The 18,596-nt window shown below is 63.4% G+C and overlaps 2 protein-coding genes across 5 annotated transcripts in view; one reads left to right on the forward strand and one right to left on the reverse strand.

Moving 5' to 3' along the window:
• Window positions 1-15,714, forward strand: part of BAIAP2 (BAR/IMD domain containing adaptor protein 2) — a 44,548-nt gene extending 28,834 nt beyond the window's left edge. Inside the window, exons 7-15 of one of the 4 annotated variants that reach the window (XM_075562333.1) lie at window positions 5,224-5,376; window positions 7,166-7,390; window positions 7,490-7,691; window positions 8,218-8,419; window positions 9,450-9,518; window positions 9,755-9,917; window positions 10,160-10,194; window positions 12,386-12,429; window positions 15,387-15,714. In XM_075562333.1, coding sequence (XP_075418448.1) covers window positions 5,224-5,376; window positions 7,166-7,390; window positions 7,490-7,691; window positions 8,218-8,419; window positions 9,450-9,518; window positions 9,755-9,917; window positions 10,160-10,194; window positions 12,386-12,413 — 1,077 coding nt within the window. In that variant the 3' untranslated portion in view covers window positions 12,414-12,429; window positions 15,387-15,714. Of the gene's footprint in view, window positions 1-5,223; window positions 5,377-7,165; window positions 7,391-7,489; window positions 7,692-8,217; window positions 8,420-8,561; window positions 8,744-9,449; window positions 9,519-9,754; window positions 9,918-10,159; window positions 10,195-10,562; window positions 12,057-12,385; window positions 12,430-15,386 lie in introns of those variants that run through there. The other 3 variants (XM_075562331.1, XM_075562332.1, XR_012786502.1) reach the window with 3 other exon arrangements.
• Window positions 15,715-17,837: 2,123 nt separating this feature from the next.
• The window catches only part of AATK (apoptosis associated tyrosine kinase), a 31,058-nt gene continuing 30,299 nt past the window's right edge, over window positions 17,838-18,596 (reverse strand). Inside the window, exons 17-18 of the mRNA XM_075559709.1 lie at window positions 18,339-18,557; window positions 17,838-17,878 (exon numbers count right to left, since the gene is read on the reverse strand). Coding sequence (XP_075415824.1) covers window positions 17,838-17,878; window positions 18,339-18,557 — 260 coding nt within the window. The remainder of the gene's footprint in view (window positions 17,879-18,338; window positions 18,558-18,596) is intronic.

Below are 18,596 nucleotides of genomic sequence, written 5' to 3' on the forward strand. Positions count from 1 at the left end.
CTCCCTGGGCGGGTCCTTGCAGCCCCTGCCTCCTGAGCTTTCTCTGGCAGATACTGCCTCTGCCCTCGGGCAGATTGTCCCTTCCCAGTGGTGTCCACCTCACAGACCCACCCAGGGCCTGGCTCTTCAGTTCCAGGCCAGCCGGGGACTGAAAGCTGCAGTCGCGGCGTCCCGCCTGTCTCGGAGACCCCGTCTTTTGTGTGGGCTGAAGTCTTGTTCCATGTGTTCTTCCCCTTGCTGTATGCAGGAACCCGTGTGGCCCCTGCAGAGCAGTCGGCTGTGGTGGCCGGGCATCATCTAGTACCTTCTGCCCCCAGGGTTGAGAAGCCGGGGCTCTCAGGGGTCCGCTAGCCCTTTGGACTCTTTTCCACGTGTGTTCCCCACTTGTCTCTGTGCTGGCGGAGAGAGCCCCGTAGCCTGGCAGCTGGTTAGACCCCAGCCCCTACTCTCCGCCCGCCCCAGCACAACATGCTGCCCGGCCTCCTAAACAATTTCTCCACCTCTCCCTCGGGCCCTGCCCGGGCCTGAAGCTTCAGGTCTCCTATCTACTGTCCTGAGCCTCAGGCCCAGAGATGTTGGGCGATGACAGTTTTCTTAAATTAACTGTGCCCCCTGATCACGGCCCTAGGGATGTGGACACAGTTACTGCCCAGCCAGAGATGGGTGGAGGCTGTCCCACCCAGAGCTGCTTGGAAAGACACAGACAGACGGCCACCGAGTGCTGCTGAGTACACCTCTGCTGGGGTCCATGCGGCCACCCTGAGTTAGCAGGTTCCAGGGTGGCCTCGGGCCAGCGGCGTTGCAGGCTCTGTGCTACACGCCCCGTCTGTTCTCCCCACCCCCCAACTTCTTACCAAGTGTTCGCTGCTCAAAGGTCCAGGGCCTCAGCACCCTCAGGTCCCGGTCCAGTCACTCTGTCTGTCTGGGATGACTCCTGGGAGTGGGCCTGGGTCCAAGTGCCTGCCCCTTCCAAGGGCTGCTTCTCCTTGAGTCGCTGCCCGTGCCTCCATTGTAGGTCAGGGAACAGGTGTGGGGAGTGAGTGCTCGGCCGGAACTGGGGCAGGCAGCTTCCTGTAAACCTGGGCGACCTGCCTGCTGCCTGGCCAGCACCCAGGTCACAGGGCCTGGGTGGACACCTGCAGGGTCTGAGGTGGGCAGGAGAGGTGGGGTGCATAGCAGGTCCCTGGATTGTTGCTGTAAGGACACAGACCTGCCCACTCATGCCAGGCATGGCTGGGACTAGGAAAAGGGGGTGCTGGGGTGCCCTAGTGCTCTGAGGAGCCTATGGGAGTCATAGGAGTGGAGCGGTGGGTGGTGCCCATGGGATATGGGGCAGACCCCAGCCCTCAGCGAGCAGCTGGGCCATGACCCTTGAGACTCTAGATTCTACACCATCAGGGGACACCTGGGACCCCCATCCTGGGGGCAGCCACCACACCCTCCTTGCCACTCTGAGGGTGCAGGGGCTCAGAGGCCGCTGACCTGCACAGGGAGCTTCCTGCCAGGCTTCTCCCCCAGCAGCATGTTGCCTCACTTACACCTGTGCGCCTCAGAGCCCCGCTGGTGGTACCAGCCATCTCTGGAGAGCCAAGGGACAGAGGGCACGGGCTGCAGGGCCACTTTGGGTCCCGTTCAGTCCCCGGGGGCATCCATTGCAGGTGTGGGTCTGGGGGTCCTTAGGCACATGGCTTCTCCTCTCTGATCCTGGTCTGAGAGGGGAGCGATGACTTCTATTTAAAGGGCTGTGTGATTAAGCAAAGCAAAAACAAAATCACCATAATTTAGATCTTACCGAAAGATAATGGCAGAGGCTGGTTCCGCTGCATGCGGGCCTGTCGCCACCCGCCTGGGGTGGCTGAGCCTATGGCCGCCTAGCTAATTTCACATAGCTCAAGGATTGGGGGCGGGGTGCCTATGGTCGTATGCTCTTCATTGGCTGGCCACGTGGAAAACTGGAGGCGCAGTCGCCTCTACCCAGAGGTGGCTCCCAGAAAGGCCAAGCAATCTGACAAACCAGCCATGGAAACCTCTGTGGAGGGCGGTTTTGGTATCGGAGGTTCTGCTCCTGCCTCGCGCACAGGGTGCAGGTGCTTACGGTTCTGTTTCTGCCACGTCCACAGGGTCCGGGTGTTTGAGGTTGGCTCTTGCCGCGCGCGCACAGGGCGCAGACGTTGGTGGTTCAACTCCTGCCTCGCGCACAGGGCGCAGGTGCTTATGGTTCTGTTTCTGCCACGCCCACAGGGCCCCAAAGTGTTTTTGAGTTTTGGCTTCTGCCGGTGTGCACAGGGCGCAGGCGTCGGAATCCACGGGCTTTGGGGTCCGTGGCCCGGCGCAGCGCTTCCCTCTGAGCGTGGCCGCCTCTTTGCGCGGGGACGACCCAGCCGCACGCACACTCCCATTCATCCACCCGGAGGGGAGGGACTGACCACGGGCCACGGGGCGGCCTGGGCGCTGGCGGCTTCTGGAGTGCCCCTCCCCACTCTGAGTCACTGCTGCTTCTAAGCCAAGAGGAGACACATGTTCTGATGGCTTTGTCTTCTCGGATTACAGGGACGCTCAACTGGGTGACTCAGTGCAGCAGCTCGTGGGCTTTCTGTGGGGTGTTTCCATAGTGGCTGCCGTCGCCATGGCGCCCAGTTCCTGGGGGGCGGGGGCAGGGGCAGGGCCTGTGCGGATGGCAAGCCTCTGCCTCCCCAAAGGCCCTGCGTGCTTGTGGGGGCTTTCTCCCAACGACCCGTGGTGGGTAACCCCGCCCCCCCAGACTCTATTTCCAGGTCTGGCTTCCTGGAAAGAGCAGGGGTTCCTGGGAAAGAAGGTGGGATGTCCCTTTGACTCCAGAACCCCGGATCGTGACGCCCCCACCCCCTGCGGCCCTGCATGGCTATGGTGTGTGGGGGCAGCTGGGTCACCAGCTGGCCCTGGTGGATGCTGCCCGGGCTGCCCTCGGGGAGACCCCAGAGATGTCCTCTGAACCCCCTCCCAACCTGGGGTGCCCAGGGGTGGGGGGACATGGGCCTGGCCCCAGCTAAGATGATCCTGTCTGCTCAGCAGCATGCGGGCTTTCCTGAATGAACGAGCTTTTAAGAATAAAAGTCCCCACCCCATTCTCAGGGAGTCTGCTAATGAGGCCAGTACCCGGGGGCCGTAAGGACACACTCTCCAGCCTAGAAACCTAGAAATGTCTGGTGGGGCCTCAGGCTCTGTGCCAGAAGACCCAGGGGGCCTGGTGACCCGGTTTCACGTGGCCCTGGGGACTGTGGACCATTAAGAGCAAGCGGGGCCTGGCTTTATCCAGACCTGGGACAGACAGCACCCTTGCCGTGGGCCTTGGGCACGGGCTCCCAGCTCTGCACCCTCCAGGCTCTGTGCCACTTGGGGAGGGGGGTGGCGGGCAAGAGGAGGCTGGGGGTGCTCTCCAGGGCTTCACTGGGGCCATGGCTGAGAGTGAACTGCAAGGCTCCCAATTCCCACGTGGTCAGCAGCCTGGGTCAGCCTAGCACGGTCACCACTGAAGGACACTGCCTTGTGGAGGGGACGCATGCCTCATCAGTCTTAGCACCCTGCCCTCCTGCTTCCTCTCGAAGGGCAGGGGCAACCTCACCGTACTCTCTCCATCCGGCCAGGCAGACACAGACACACACAACCCCCATCCCCCTCCCCGACCCCAGCAGAGAGGTGCCCCGAGTTCTGAGCAGGAGCAGCCCCTGTGGATGTCTGCTGCATGATCAGAAGAGCCCAGCACCAGGGTGCAGGTGGAGGGTGGGTTGAGGGGCACCCCTCAGACATCTCCCTGTTCATCTGTGCTCCAGGCATCCCCAGTGCCATCAGGGACCTGTAGGCAGCACCCAGAGTGGTGGCCTGGGTGGGATAGGGGCCAGTTGAGCCTGGCCACTGAGTATACTGGAGCTGTCCCAGTAGACTAGGCAGGGTCCTCATGGGAAAATGGGGCTGGGTGTCCCAGGTGGCTGCCCAGCTCTCCTGGGGGCTGTGGGCGCGGCGCTGGCGGGGCCAGGGAACAGTCGACTGGCTTGCTCCCCGCCCTGCTAGCAGCCCGCCCACCTCCCTGAGTCAACCTCAGAGTCAGGGACCCACCTCCCCCTACCCACCCCCGCAGTGCGCCTGCCCCTTGCGGGGGATGGGAACCATGGGAGAGGCTCATTTGCAAGGCTGTTCAGCTGGGGTCCACGCACGCACCCAGCAGGACTAGAGCTGAGTAGGTGGATGCAGGGGAGAGCCAGGGCCAGAGGAGTGGATCCTGCCAGCCAAGACTATCCCCACAGAAGCCCCTCAGCCAGGGCCTGGCAGCCCCGAGCCCTGGTTCCTGCGGACAGATGCACTGGGGAGGGTCTGGGAGCTTCTCCTTCCCCTCTCCCCTGTGTCCAGGGTTTGCCTCCTATGTGCGTCTAGTGGGGGGCCAGGGAGCAGAGAAAGCCCCACCCACCCCATCCAGAGGGCCATGCCCTGGGTTTCTAAGCCCCCAGCCTCCTGGGTGTGAGAAGCCCCTCCCATGGGCTTGGTCCCCCTCCCCACACCCTGTTGGAAGCAGGGTCCCAACAGGTGCTTGGTGACTGGGGCCACAGCCCTGCATGCCTCTCTGGGCGGGGCCCCTGGGACACCATTGTCTTTTGACGATGTCAAAAGTTCATGTCACCCACACCCACTGGGCAAACCTGCCGCCGATAGTTCTTCGGCTGCCCTGGGACCCAGTGTGGCCAGCAGGACCCGTCTTCTCTTCCTCTGCGTCCTGGGCCAGGAGCTGCGCTTGCTGGTGGCGTCCACACACACACAGCTGAGAGACTCCTCCATCCGGTGTTTTTGAGAGGTGGCCAGGGGCCAGCTGAGAGGCCATGGCAGCAGTGTTTGATGGCCTGCAGGTCCGGGCTAACTGGGCTTATCCTGAGCCGCTGGAACATGGGTGGGAAAACTGCTATTTCAATTGTTCCCAAAGATTTGGAGAAAGGCCACTTCATAGATACATGTGTCTCTGTTGTCACCCGGTGTCTGTCCCCACCCAACTCCTGGTACCCCTGCCCTGTGTGGCTGTAACGGGTGGGGGGCCGATGGATCTCCCTTCTTTCTGGGGCCTCCGGATCACAGCTGGGAGCCCCTGATCTCATTCCCAGGGGCTGGGGTGGGGACTCTGGGGGACATGGTACCCTTGGGAACTGGTTAGCCACCCTGGTTCTGACCCCACTGACCATCTCTCCCTCCCTCCCTGGCCAGTACATTGACGCCATCAGCAACAAGCAGGGTGAGCTGGAGAGCTACGTGTCCGACGGCTACAAGACAGCCCTGACAGAGGAGCGCCGGCGCTTCTGCTTCCTGGTGGAGAAGCAGTGTGCCGTGGCCAAGCACTCGGCCGCCTACCACTCCAAGGTGAGCTCCACCCCCTCCCGCTACCTCTCCAAGGTGAGTTCCCCTCCCCCTCCCCCTACCACTCCAAGGTGAGCCCCACATCCCTTACACTGATCTCCAGATGCCCCACCCCAAGCTCTAGGCCCCTCCATTCTGGTCCAGGGAGGCTGAGCCTATGGCAGGCTGGAGAGTGTGCTCCCAGGCGGAGAGTTCTGACCACAGGAGGTCGTGCTCCTTGGTGGGGCCAGTGTCCTCTCTCAAGGGGCTAGGACCCTGCCTCTGGCCACAACACCTCTTCATCCTAGACTTTGATGATGCTATGACCCCCTCAAGCCCCTGGACCCTAGGAGGGGTTTGCCCCATGACCCTCAACCTGACCGTGGGCCTCAGGATCTCCCACCCCCTGCCCTCACCTCTTTCGGGGTGCTCACCCCAGCTCGGGCACAGCATCCTCCTGCCTTCAGAGCCTGCCAGTCCTCCATGACCCCCTGAGCTCCTCAGCTCCCCTGTGAGCCTGCCCAGGCCTCAGCCTCTTCTCACCGGCCTTCCTCTAGCAGCCTGGCCAGGCAGGTCCTAGGGATGCCATGCCCCAGGCACAGCTAGGCTGGGGGCTAATCAGGAGGGGCTATAACATGCCCCGGAGAGGGGTGCCCCCCTGCCAGAGGTGGGGCATCTGCAGAGCCCTCTGAGCGCCCAGAATGGAGGACTGGCCACAGGGACAGGCGGGTCTGGGTCATGAGTAGGGCCTGGGCAGGGTCAGGTCCAGTGCCTGGGACATTTTGAGAGCCCAGCAGGTGTGGTGGGCCGGGGCCTTTCAAGAGAACACACAGACGTGTGTGCAAACGTGTGCACAGTTGTTTATATACAGACTTGCAGACACGTGAGTGCACACGTGCATGTGCACACACCTGCTTGGCGGCCACAGCCTGGGGATGAGCAGCCATGCCCCAGTGCAGGGTCCCTGTACCACCCGCACGTGTGCAGTGGATGTCATCCTCGGGCCCCAGCGCTGAGCTGGGCCTGTCCCTGCAGTGCCTCTTGGCTGTGGGCGGGCAGGTGGCGGGGGGTGGCCTCCCCAGTCTCGGCTGCACCTGCGGCCCACGGCTTTGCAGCAAGACTCTGTGTTCCCAGCAGCTGCGGCAGTGGGCAAGCCAGCGAGCGAGCCAGCGAGCAAGCAAGCGGGGCTCAGCTCAGTCTGCAGGATCAGTGCCTCCATCGCCTCGGGTGTAGCTCCCTCTAGTGGCTGTCCAGCCCCATGGCAGCCTTTGGGGCAGGGCTGCCAAATCTGCTGCTGGACTTGGTGGCAGGCCCCCGCCTTCAGCCGAGGCAGAGCAGGTGGAAGGGATTGGGGTTTGGGGCCATGCTTAGTTGGGTTGTGGGTTCTGAGACCGGCTGGCTCTGGGGAGGAGATGGCCCACCCCCACCCCTAACCCCACTCCCCAAGGCCCAGGCTTTGGCCTTCTGACAGCCTGGGAAGCTGGCCCGGGGGCTGGGCAGCCGTGAGCAGTACTGGAGGCCCCTGTGGCCCCAGCCCATGTGACAGCTGTTACAGCTACCAGGCTTGTCACACTACTTCAGGTGGGGGCCTGCCCCCCCCCAGGGACTTGGATCCACCTTACTGAAGACACCCACCTGGTGAAAGCAGCCTTTCCCCCCAGCAGCGCCCTTGGGGGCAGGACTTGTGTCCTCTGCGGCCTCACAGGGCTGGGGACAGGGTGTCGGGGTGACCAGGGTGACCGGGCAGCAGCAACAGCAAACAGGCAGGCTGGGATGTGCCTTCACCAGGCCTCGCCCCACCACCCTCCCGCAGGGCAAGGAGCTGATGGCCCAGAAGCTGCCACTGTGGCAGCAGGCCTGTGCGGACCCCAACAAGATCCCGGACCGTGCGGTGCAGCTGATGCAACAGCTGGCCAGCGGCAACGGCGCCATCCTGCCGGGCACCCTGTCAACCTCCAAGTCCAACCTGGTCATCTCAGACCCCATCCCGGGGGCCAAGCCGCTGCCGGTGCCCCCGGAGCTGGCCCCTTTCGTGGGGGTGAGTGCTTGGCCTGCTTGGGAACCTGGGGGGATGGGGTCCTCCAGGGGGTTGCTGGAGGGCCTTCAACCCCGCTGCCCACCCACCCGTGCTCCACAGCGGATGTCTGGCCAGGATGGCGCGCCTGTTATGAACGGTGTCTCAGGCCCGGACAGTGAGGACTACAACCCCTGGTCTGACCGCAAGGCCACCCAGCCCAAGTCCCTGTCCCCGCCGCAAACTCAGAGCAAGCTGAGTGACTCCTACTCTAACACCCTGCCCGTGCGCAAGAGCGTGACCCCGAAGAACAGCTACGCCACCAGTAAGGGCCTGGCTGCCCACACTCCTGAGGGGCTGGGGGGGGGGTGGCTTGTGTGCACAGGCCGTGTGCAGGTGTGACTGTGCACGTGCAGATACATGGACATGCGTACCTGTGTTGTGTGGTTGTGTGTGCATGCGTTGTGACTGGCTACAGGTAATTCATGTGGGTGGTTGTGTGTATGTATGTGAGTACGTGCACATGAGTGGTTGTGTGTGTAGCTGTATGTATGTGTGTGCATGCATGCATTTGCAAATGGGTTTGTATATGAATATGTAAGTGCATGCATTGAGTGGTTGCAAGTATATATACATGTATGAGCACTTGCGTGTGTGTGGTTGCAGGTACATGTGAATTCATGCACATGTGAGTGCATGTGGCACACGTGTGTGCCCTCAGGGCATTAGACGTGTCTGTTTGGTGGTGGCTGCGGGCACACCCAGGCTGTCTGTGAGGGTGCGGGCTGCAGAGCTGGTGCGGTGGCACTGCCTGCCCGGTGCCCGGCCCTCACCGTCGTGCCGCCCGGCAGCTGAGAACAAGACGCTGCCCCGCTCAAGCTCTATGGCCGCTGGGCTGGAGCGCAACGGGCGCCTGCGGGTGAAGGCCATCTTCTCCCACGCGGCGGGCGACAACAGCACCCTGCTCAGCTTCAAGGAGGGCGACCTCATCACCCTGCTGGTGCCCGAGGCCCGTGACGGCTGGCACTACGGCGAGAGTGAGAAGACGAAGATGTGAGTGGGATGGGTGTGCGCTGACTCCCTTCATGGGTGCACACACAAGCCCCCAAGTGCTGAGGACCCCTGCTGGAAGCTGCCCACAGGGGCGTGGGACTGGATTCCTGCAGGAGCAGACAGCCTCGTCTTTCTCCCTTAGAGCCGTGGGTGGCTTTGAACCTGGTGGTTAGCAGCCCAGCACCTCGCCCTCTGCACACCACCCAGGCACCTTCTGGGATGAATGGTGCTTCTTCACGTCCATCCTTCATCACAGCTGTGGGGCCCCCACTGTCACCAGCACCCCCTTTAATCCTGGCCCATCTCACAGGGGGAGCAACTGAGGTTGGTGAGGGAACCCTGGCACCAGGCCTTTGCCACTCAGTCTGACTGGAGGGAGGGGCAGACAGGGCTGGGGCACAACCCGGGTGCCTGACAGGGAAGCTCCTACCCCAAGGCTCCCCTGCAGAGCCTGCCCTGTCAGGGAACTGTGACTCTGCCTGTTACCAAGGAGACCACGCCAGCAGGAGCTTGTTGTGGGTGCCCTGGGGTACAGGCCGCCCACCTACCCGCTCTCGCTGCCCCCATGCATCCACAGTTGTCCCCTTACTACAGAGCCAAAGAACCCTAGTAGTGCATTAGGGTCAGGCATCAGGCTGCTAACTGCAGGACTACGGGTTCAAAGTCACCCACCACTCCTCGGTAGACCGATGAGGCTGCTCTCTCCCGTAGTCTTAGAGAGGCTACACGAGACACCATGGCTGGCACGGCAAATCCAGCCCCAGCTGGTGCCCACTTTGCCCCCCACATGGCGGGGGGGATGTGGCAAGTCCTTGGATTGTGGGCTTGTGGCAGAATCGGGCTGCCTGGTGAGTGGTGGTGCCCAGGCTCTTCAGGCTCGGCGTGCAGGCTCTGACCCCCGGGCCCACCTCCCTCCCTCCACACACACTGCCCAGCAGTTCAGGAGTGAAAGTCTTAGAACTGGACAGCAGACCCCAGTGTGGGCGTGGGGTGGGTTTGTGGGGAACTTACCTGGGGGCTTCTCTTGCAGGCGGGGCTGGTTCCCCTTCTCCTACACCAGGGTCCTGGACAGTGACGTCAGCGATAGGTTGCACATGAGGTGAGTGGGCCCTGCCCCCGGCAGGTGGTGAAAGCATTGGCCCTGAGCTGGGAGGGGCCTGTGGGAAGGTGCAGCCTGGCTGCTGGCCTCCCTCGCCCTGGTCCAGCTCTGTGGGGGCCATCGGATGGGAGTGGTGTGTGGGCTGCAGTCTAGGGAGTTGCCCTGGAGGGTGGGACCAGACCTGGGCCTTGGAGGAGCAGGCAGCAGGCTGACCCCCTGTCCCTCGGCCACCACAGCTTGCAGCAGGGCAAGAGCAGCAGCACCGGCAACCTGCTGGACAAGGATGACTTGGCCCTGCCGCCACCCGACTACGGCACGTCCTCCCGCGCCTTCCCAGCCCAGCCGGCCAGCACCTTCAAGCAGAGGCCCTACAGCGTGGCCGTGCCCGCCTTCCCCCAGGTCAGCACCATGGGGGTCCACTTCCCCCAGGGGATGGAGCCTCATACTGGCCACACCCTGGCCGTAGTCTGTCACCTACTATCTGCTCTCTGGGGGTGCCCACAGGGTGTGATGCCTCCCGGAAGGCCTGGGTGTACCCACTGCTCACAGTCCTGCTGGGCTGCCTCATAAGACCACCTGCCGGTGCAGATGGACTCCAGGGCTCGGGTCCTGGCCCTGACATTCCTCCCCTTCCCTCCTAGGGTCTGGACGACTATGGAGCGCGGTCTGTGAGCAGGTAAGGGGTCGGGCTGGATGCCGTAGGTGGGTGGGGAGCGGCTCCCAGGGCAGGTGGAGGCCCCCAGGCTGGGCTGAGGCCAGTGGCTTCCCGGCGTCGCCCAGCAGCACAGGCTTTGCACTCCCGGCCGAGGGCAAGTGACCCGTCGTGAGGTGGTCAGGTCTGCTTCTTGCTGGGTGGGACACCTGGTGACCCGGCCTCCCGCCCAGCTCCCCTGTGCTCTCTACCCTGTGGCTGTCCTCATGGCCTCCCCGCTCCCACCGGGCTGGTCAGAATGGGTGTGCCGGCTGCCCTGGGCCACTCTGAGCGTCCGAGGCCGCTGCAGGCCGCCGACCCAGGCTGGCAGCTCTCCTGTGCTTTGTCCACAGTGGCAGTGGCACCCTGGTGTCCACAGTGTGAGGCGCGGACCACGCAACGCTGGGGCTCTGGAGAGCTTGCCGTCCCCTCCCCTGCTCTCCCTACCCCGCCACCCTCTGCCCCTGGCCTCCATCGCTCTTTGCTCATTGGTTTGTTCCGGGCCCTGCTATCAGCGCAGCCTTGGCCAACTCTGATCCCAGCCCCAGGATCCATGGTGCTGCCCCACCCCCACCGTGTGTCCGTAGCCCCCCCCCCCCGCCGACACCGCCACGGGCCCCCCCACGCCCGGCACGCTGCGGCGTCAGGAGCGCAACCCCTTTTCTACGGCTCGTCAAGAGCCAGGGTTCAAGTTTGAAGAAAAAAAAAACTTTAAAAAACAAAAAGATGAAAAACTAGGGAAAGGACTGTTTTTCCCGACAAACAAAACCGATGTGCATGGACTCGGGGTCCGTACTGTTCCCTTGGCCTGACCCCCGGCCTCCAGGCCCAGCCTGCCCCCCTGCCCGGCCAGCCCCGCGGGGCCATGGCACCAAGGGCTTGACCGGCAGCCCCCACCCAAGGAGCCACCGTGCCCAGTGAGGGAGCCCGCCCGCAGGGCCTGGCGTCCTGCCACCTCCCGAGGGTGCAGCCCGCAGGTGGACATGGGCCTCCTCGCTTGGGGTCTCCCTACCTCACGCGGTGCACTGGCGCGAGGGGGGGTGGTCGCAGCAGGCACTGCCCAGCTGCACACGGACCTTCCAAAGACCTCCTGAGACCCCCACCGCACCCAGCTTTGGAAATCATTTCTCTGACCGGCCTGGGTGTGCACACTGCGGTCACCCGCCTCCCCAGCACAGCGAGTGCCTGGTGGCGAGGCTGGCCCGGGTCGGAGGCTTGGGCATGACCATAGCCAGCCGCCCGTGGCTCCCTCCAGCCATGGGCATGGCTGGGCTAAGTGTGTGCCGTCTCTTTGTGTGTCTCGGTGACTTTAGAAAAAAACACATGGGACTCAGTGGCTACTGGTATTGTCTCTACACCCACTGAATTCTGGGACGAGAGCGGGCCACCGCCCAGCTGAGCCCTTCCGGCTACTGGTATTATCTCTACACCCACTGAATTCTGGGACGAGAGCGGGCCACCGCCCAGCTGAGCCCTTCCGGCTACTGGGGGATGTCGGGGACGCCATGACCCTCCTTTGCTGGCAAGACTTGTCAAAGCCCGCCCGCCGTGGCCCTGGCAGCCGGAGTGTTAGTGACGCAGATGCAGAGCAAGACCCAGGCCCGAGGCATCCGATTTGGAGGCAGACTGTGGGAGAGCCTTCCCTGTCGCTGCTCTCATTCTGCGCAAAGATTTTCAGTCCAGGGGACCCCGTGCTCAGCGCGCAGGTGAACGTAGACCCGGAGCAGCCACGCTGCTAGTGGGGTGTCAAGTGCTGAAAATAATTTTCCTTTTTTTTCTTTTTTAAAAAAACAACGTTGTGCCCTGTGCTGCAGTCTGTTGTTTGAATAAAAGTTTTATTTATTGCATTGGGCTGGATCTGGCTCCTCCTTCCCGGTCCCTGCCACGTCGGGGCTCCGTGGAGCCTGGGGAAGTACTGGCGCCGACAGGCCGCCGGGCCCCATGGTGGGGGGGTGGTTGAGCCCCTGCTTTGTCCTTTCACTCTGGTCAGGCACCCTGGCGGTGGGGGGCTCCCGTGTTCCTGGGGACCACCTTGGAGAAAGAGTGAAGCCCCTTGGGGGCTGGTCTGCCTGCCCTCCGAGGCATGCACTGCAGTGCTGAGTGCCCCTCCCCTGCCCTGTGCACCCTTGGCCCCCACTTGCTGACCCCTTCCAACGCACCCTGTGTTTCCTTGCAGCGAGGACGTGGAAGTGGCCCGGTTCTGAGCAGCCTGGCTAGTTAGTAAGTGACTGCAGGTCTTTGTGCTGGTGTGGCTCTGGGCAGGCCCTGTGGCCCGGGTCAGGGCCAGAGGGTGGTCCCCGGTCCTTGGTGCTGTGCTCCGGGCCTTGGACCCCCACACCCTGCCTGTCCCAGTTCTCGCCTGTCATGGGTTCTGACTCTCGGTAGCTGGGTCTGGCCGCCACCCACCGGCTGCGCCTTCTCTCTGCTGGGCGCTTGGGCTCCAATCAGGGGGGACCCCACGATCAGTGCTGCTCGCTTCGGGCTCTCGGGACTGTGTTCCATCTCTGATGGAGCATCGGGGTGGGGCTGAGCTAGGGGTGGGACACAGGCGGTGTGGGGAGGAATGGTCGGGGGTACCTGGCTGGTCCCTCTGCAGCCCTGTTGTCTTGGCTCCCAGCTCCCTGTAGCCTCTACCCCACCCCGTCCCCAAATGTCAGGGGTCAGGAGGGGCCAATGAAGCTGCTGCAGACCTTGCCTCCCCTGTGGACCTCCTAGCCACCCCTCCTCCCTCCCCCCCCCCCCCGCGCACACACAGCCGTCCCCTCTAGTTGCACTGGCTTGGGGATCAGGGGCAGCCCCATCCTAGACCGGGAGCGTGTCATCCCCCCAGGGCTGGCCCTCCCCGTAATTAAAGTGCATTGACTGGGCAGGCCCTGGGTGCATGTCCTCTCCTCCCAGGGAACACCGTCAGTTAAAGCATAGACACTGGAATGTTCTGTAGGACAGCACTCCCAGGGGTTTGGGAGGAGGCTCGGAACTGGCCGCCGCCCTGGTGCATCACAGAATCCCAGAGCGCCAGGCACAGCAGGCTGGCCTGGGAGGTCCCAGGGGCGCAGAGCCACCTGAGGCGGTGGGAGGGGACACCCTGCCCTGCCCAGGTTCTGACGGCTGCCCGTCAGACCGAGTGTTCCCTCGCTCGGGTCTCAGAGGGGCAGCGTCTGCCTGCCCGAGGAGGCAGCAGCTGGACCCTGGATACCCCCTACCACCTTGCACCGCCCAGGCTGGGGGGCGGGGGCGGGGGCGGGGCTGTGTTCAAAGGCTGTTCTGGCTGAATGCGTTTCTGCAGACAGTGGCCTCAACTGGGGATCTGGACCTCACATCAGAGCCGCTTGGTGGCAAGGGACGGACACCCCCAGCCTGAGGAGGGGGTCCAAGGACGGAGGAGAGCACCCCGGTCTGAGGATGGAGTTTAAGGATGGAGTGAAGGCACCCCAAGTTTAGCGGGGGTCCCCAGATGGAGCAAAAGCACCTCAAATCTGAGGATGGGGTCCAAGGACTGAGTGTGGATGTTTAGCTCTCAGGTCCATATTGTCTCCTGGGGCTCTGGCTCTCAGATCTGGGAGCCTGCTGCTGTTCGCTGAACTTAGACCTCAACCAGGCACTCTGTTCAGGGCCTCTGGCTGGCGTGCTCATCGAGAAAGCCAGCGCCCCTTCCGTCTTGGTGTGGAGACCCCCCCCCCATCAGTCTGTCACTGAAAGCCCTGCCTTGGTGGAGCTCTGCGCTGTCTCAGCCTGACCAGGCCTGATCACAGCAGGCCATGGGCCAGCCTCTGGTGCCGGATGGGCTGGGAGTCAAGTCTGAGGGTCTCCTTTGGGGCACCCAGCTCCTACTGGGATTCTGCAGGGCCTGGGACTCCCAGACGTTGCTTCATAGCAATGCTAGCCCCACCCATACCCACAGGCCTCCTCCCCACTTCATCAGTCTTGGTGGCGCCGGCAGGTGGGGGAGAGGGGGTCAACCTGAGAGCCCCACACAAGGGAGGGTGGGAGAACTCTCTGGGCAGCATGTGCCCCCCAGTCCTGGGGCTCTGCCACCAGCTTTCCTGGGAGGGCCGGGAGGGCTCCTCAGGGACCCTGTGGACTGGTGGGTGCCCAGCTGGCCCTCCTGTCGCTGGGCCTGGGTCTCCTGGCTCGGTGACTGTGTGCCCTGTCTCTAACCAAGCCCCGCACTTGGCCTTGGGCGTGTGGACAGACCAGGGCCCCCAAGACATACCCCAAAAGTTAGCATCTCCTTCAAGGAGGGCAGGCAGGACACCCACTGCAGGGCAGCCAGAGCTAGCCCGAGCAGCCGGGGGTGGGAGACCAGCGCCAAAGAGGAGCCTGAGCAAGCTGGGGCTGAGTGTGGCCTAAAGGCCGGTGCGTGACCGCTGCCGAGAGTGGAAAGGAACCTTGATGTCATCTCGGAGACACCAAGTCACACGTGACCTGTTGTTAGTCTCTGCCACCCCTCCCCCCTTGTCAAAGCCCAGCTGTTTCTGCCACAGAGTTGAGTCCTGGGAAACAGGGTGCCCCCACGCAACCCCACCTCTGTGCCTCCCGGGGCGCACAGGGCACAGCTCGGCCTAGGACGCTCCAGGTGACCGCTGCTGCTCTGAGGAGGGTGGCATGAGGGCCGCGGATGCTGCAGGTAATGGCTCCTGCTGTGGGCCAAGTCTGCCTGTCTTCCCGCTGCGTGGTTTCCAAGGATAGTGGTGTGCGGGCCTGCGGCCCAACCCCATCTGTGTCATTTCATGCCGTCTCCGCCTGTCTCTCAGTCGTGTGTCCATCAGCTGTGGCCCCAGGGACGAGGGAGCAGGCAGTGTCTGGCCGAGGATGGCCATGTCTGTGTTGGCTCTCCCTGCACGCCTGCTGGCCTGCGTGTCTGTCTGTGCCCAGGCTGGGCTCCGTGCTGCCTGGTGGGTGGGCTGTGGCTAGGGATCCTGCTTGGGAACTGGACAAGCCCTCTGGCTCTCACCTGGCGGATGTCCACCTATCGCCTGAAACCGAACTGTCGCACCATGTCCACTCACCAGCTGGTGCCTGCGTGCCTGCCTGCCTGGAGCATGTGGGGCGGGCACGGCCCCCCTGGCGCCAGCTGAGCTCCACACTGGGCCTGTTGGGAGCTGCCCTGCCGGCAGGGCTGGGTCGGCAAGGGGAGTGCAGGATGTCCCACTCACAGAGCCCTCTCCTCTCTGCAGGAACCCTTTCGCCAACGTCCAGCTGAAGCCCACAGTGACCAGTGATAGATCTGCCCCCCTGCTCAGCTGATGGCCATGCCCTCAGGCGCTGCCCGCCCGCCCACTCGTGCTTACCATGCAGGTCCTGTGCGCACCATGCCCGTCCTGCCCGGCGCTGCCCCACTGTGGGCTGGGCTGGACCCCAGCTCTTCCAGGGAGCCAGCACCTTGGCTGTGGGGGGACAGAGCTGAGCAGGGGCTGGACCCCAGCAGACAAGCTGTATTCCTGTCAGAAGAGAGCAGCTCCCCACCCTCCTGCTGTGGGGTCGCAGCGTGTCAATAAACAGTCTCCCTGAGCTTCCAGCGTCTTCTCTGGGACAGGGCCCCCACTCCTGGGAGGTGTGCCTTCCTCACTGCCTGGCAGGCCCTTGAGCTGAAGTGGGGGGGACAAGAGGACCCTCACTGGGCTCTGCTGGGCTCTTGCACATGGGAGGGACAAGGAGGTGAGAGATGCCCCCACACCTTTCTTCCCCTCCTCCACTCCCATCTGGGGCGGCCCGGGCCTTGCCCTTGGGGGCAGGAGGTATGTGTCCTGTGCCCATGGGGTCCTGCTGGGGATGGGAGCCTGGGCCTCTGCTGAAATGCGGGGCTGTGGAGGTCTGGTCAGGGCACAGCCAAGGGCACTTGAGCTTTCAGTAGCTGGGGGGCTGGGGACAGGGCCCACAGAGGCCCCTCTCTGCTCTGTGAAGAAAGATCTGGGCCCTGACCAAACTGCTGGCCCCCCAGGACAGGGCTGGGGGTCACCTATGTCTGCCCGCCACCCTGTCTGCCCATTTCCCAGGGGGGCCTACTGAGACAGGGCAGACCTGGAAAATTCCTGGAGTCCAGATGCCCATGGGGTGGAAAGGTCTTATCCCCTGGGGACAGGCACCAGATGGGCCTGCTGATGACGAGCAGGTGATCGGAGGCCAGACCCTGATGAGGGGTGGGGCAGATGAGGGGAAGTTTAGTGTGACAACACCAAAGGGGATCTCCTGGGCTCTCTCCCAAGACAGCCAGGACCACTGTTTGGGTGATTCAGGGACCCCAGCCCCCTGCGAGGGAGGAAGGGACCGCCCAGGTCCAAGGCAACCCTCAGGCCCTCTGTGCTGGCCTCCCAGCTGGTCAGAGCTACACTTGGTGGACGGCTGAGGGACAGCTACTAGGGACTTCCCAGCCCCGCCGCTTCCACCTGTCTCTGCCAGGGCCAGCCCCAGCTCTGGACAAGCAGAGGCTGCTGGAGGGAGCCAGTTCCCTTCACGCTTTCTGGGCAGGAACTGGCTGCTGCCAGGGCAGACCCCACTGCCCCAAGCTGGCTGCAGGAGGGGCCAGCCTGTGGTTCCATCAGGTGCCCCAAGGGCAGTGGGGAGGAAGAGCAGTGTCCCTCCTGCCACTTGTGAGTAAGCCCTCCAATCTAAGCAGTACCCTCAGCCCATCCCCACTGTGATGGCTTTGCCCAGACACACACACATTAGCAGCAGCTCGTTTCCCAGCTTGATTTCTCTTTAAAAAAGAAAGACCAGAAGGGAGTCTTGCCACACCCCATCCGAAGCCCAGGAAGAGTAACAAAGACCTGTAGGACCCGCCCCACCGGGACAGTGATGAAGGTCCACTCAAAGTCTCTTTGGCAACAGTAACTAAAAACCAGTCCACCGCCCCTTCCTCTGGCCACAGTGGTTATAAATACCCCTTGGTGCTGCACCCCACCCCCTACCCGCACCCCCATTGAAGGAGGGACAACCTCACTGCCCTTTGACAGCCAGAACGCTGGGCTCTGTCTCTAGGACAGACCCCAAAGTGCAAAGGTGACCTAAAGCCTCCCTCCCATCTTGGCTGCCCACCAAGGCCCCCAGCCTCAGCATCCAGCAGTCGGCCCAGGTGGCAGGCAGCCCAGACCCTTTTGGAGAGGGGTGCTCACACACCACCTGATGCCAATGAAGGGCACAAGGCTGAGAGCTGGACCAGGCCAAGGGTCCTGTCCTGGCACGTGTGCTGGGCACTGAGATGGAATATGCCCACACACGTGCTGCTGTCCACTGGCCAAGGCATGGCATCCTGGGGACAACCAGAGCCAGCTGTAGTGCAAGGGCAGGGTGGACAAGGGTCAGCTGCTCAGCAGTTCAGCACGTTGGTGAGGGCAGGGGAGGTGCTGCCGGTGGGGGATCCACCCAGATGTGTACATGTGTGAGTACTGATGCCCACAGTGGGTGGGGGGTGGGGGCCAATGCAGATTCATGTCCAGGACCAGCCAGCCCCAAGCTGCCTAACGAGAGGGCAAGCCCCTCGCCTTTTCCGCAGCTCAAGCCGGCTCCTGTGCCGCTCTGCCAAGAGGCTACTGCGGTCACTCTTGGTTGGTCACTATCCTGGACACCGCCGGGAGGGGATGGCAGGGGCTCTGGGGACGCCAGCCTTCAAGGGGTGGACGGCCACCTGTTCAAGCCTCAGCGTTCCCACTCCCGGTGCCTTGGGCAGGGCCTGTCAAACAGAAGGTCACATCAGGGACCCTGAGATCTGGGGACATGAGCTAACCAGAGCCCTCCGAGCTTCCTGGGCACCTTGGCTCCAGCCAACCTGCCCACTGAGTGCAGCCCCAGCCCCAGCCTGGAATGCCCAGGGGCGAGGACAGACCTGAAGGGGCAGACTCCAGCCTAGGATGCTACCCACTGTGGGAAGGGAGAAGGAGGAGGGGTCCAGCTGCCCTGCACACAAGGTCAAGAGCCCAGCTGTGCACCCTGGTTAATTACCACCACGCCGGCATCCTTCTGGTGTCAGGGTCGGTGGGAGTGATCTGCATTCACCCCCATAACCCCACTATATGGTGGCCTGTGTGCCCCTCCCAGTGGGGCCAGGGTTCTGGTGAGGGGCTGGACAAACTGGAGAACCACGCTAAGGAGCTGCCCCTGCCCCTGCCCGCGGCCCCGCCTCGGAAGCTCACCTCCCACGGCCTCCACAGCCGAGTCGGAGACTTGCGTGATGGAGAAGCGAGACGTGGGCGTGGGCGTGGGCGACACCGTGAACCGGGAGAAAGAGCCCAGCGCGACTGGTTTTGGTGGTGCCGACGGCGTGGGCTCTGCCACCCGCGCGCCCAGTGCTGTCGCTAAGGCTGCCTGGGCCTGGACCAGCGGAAACTCGTGGTCCCACTCGAGCCCGCCACCTGCAAGCCATGCGGTCATTCGTGTGCGCCAGCCAGAGG

Source organism: Tenrec ecaudatus, chromosome 10 (assembly GCF_050624435.1).
Source record: "Tenrec ecaudatus isolate mTenEca1 chromosome 10, mTenEca1.hap1, whole genome shotgun sequence".
NCBI classification, from domain to species: Eukaryota; Metazoa; Chordata; class Mammalia; order Afrosoricida; family Tenrecidae; genus Tenrec; species Tenrec ecaudatus.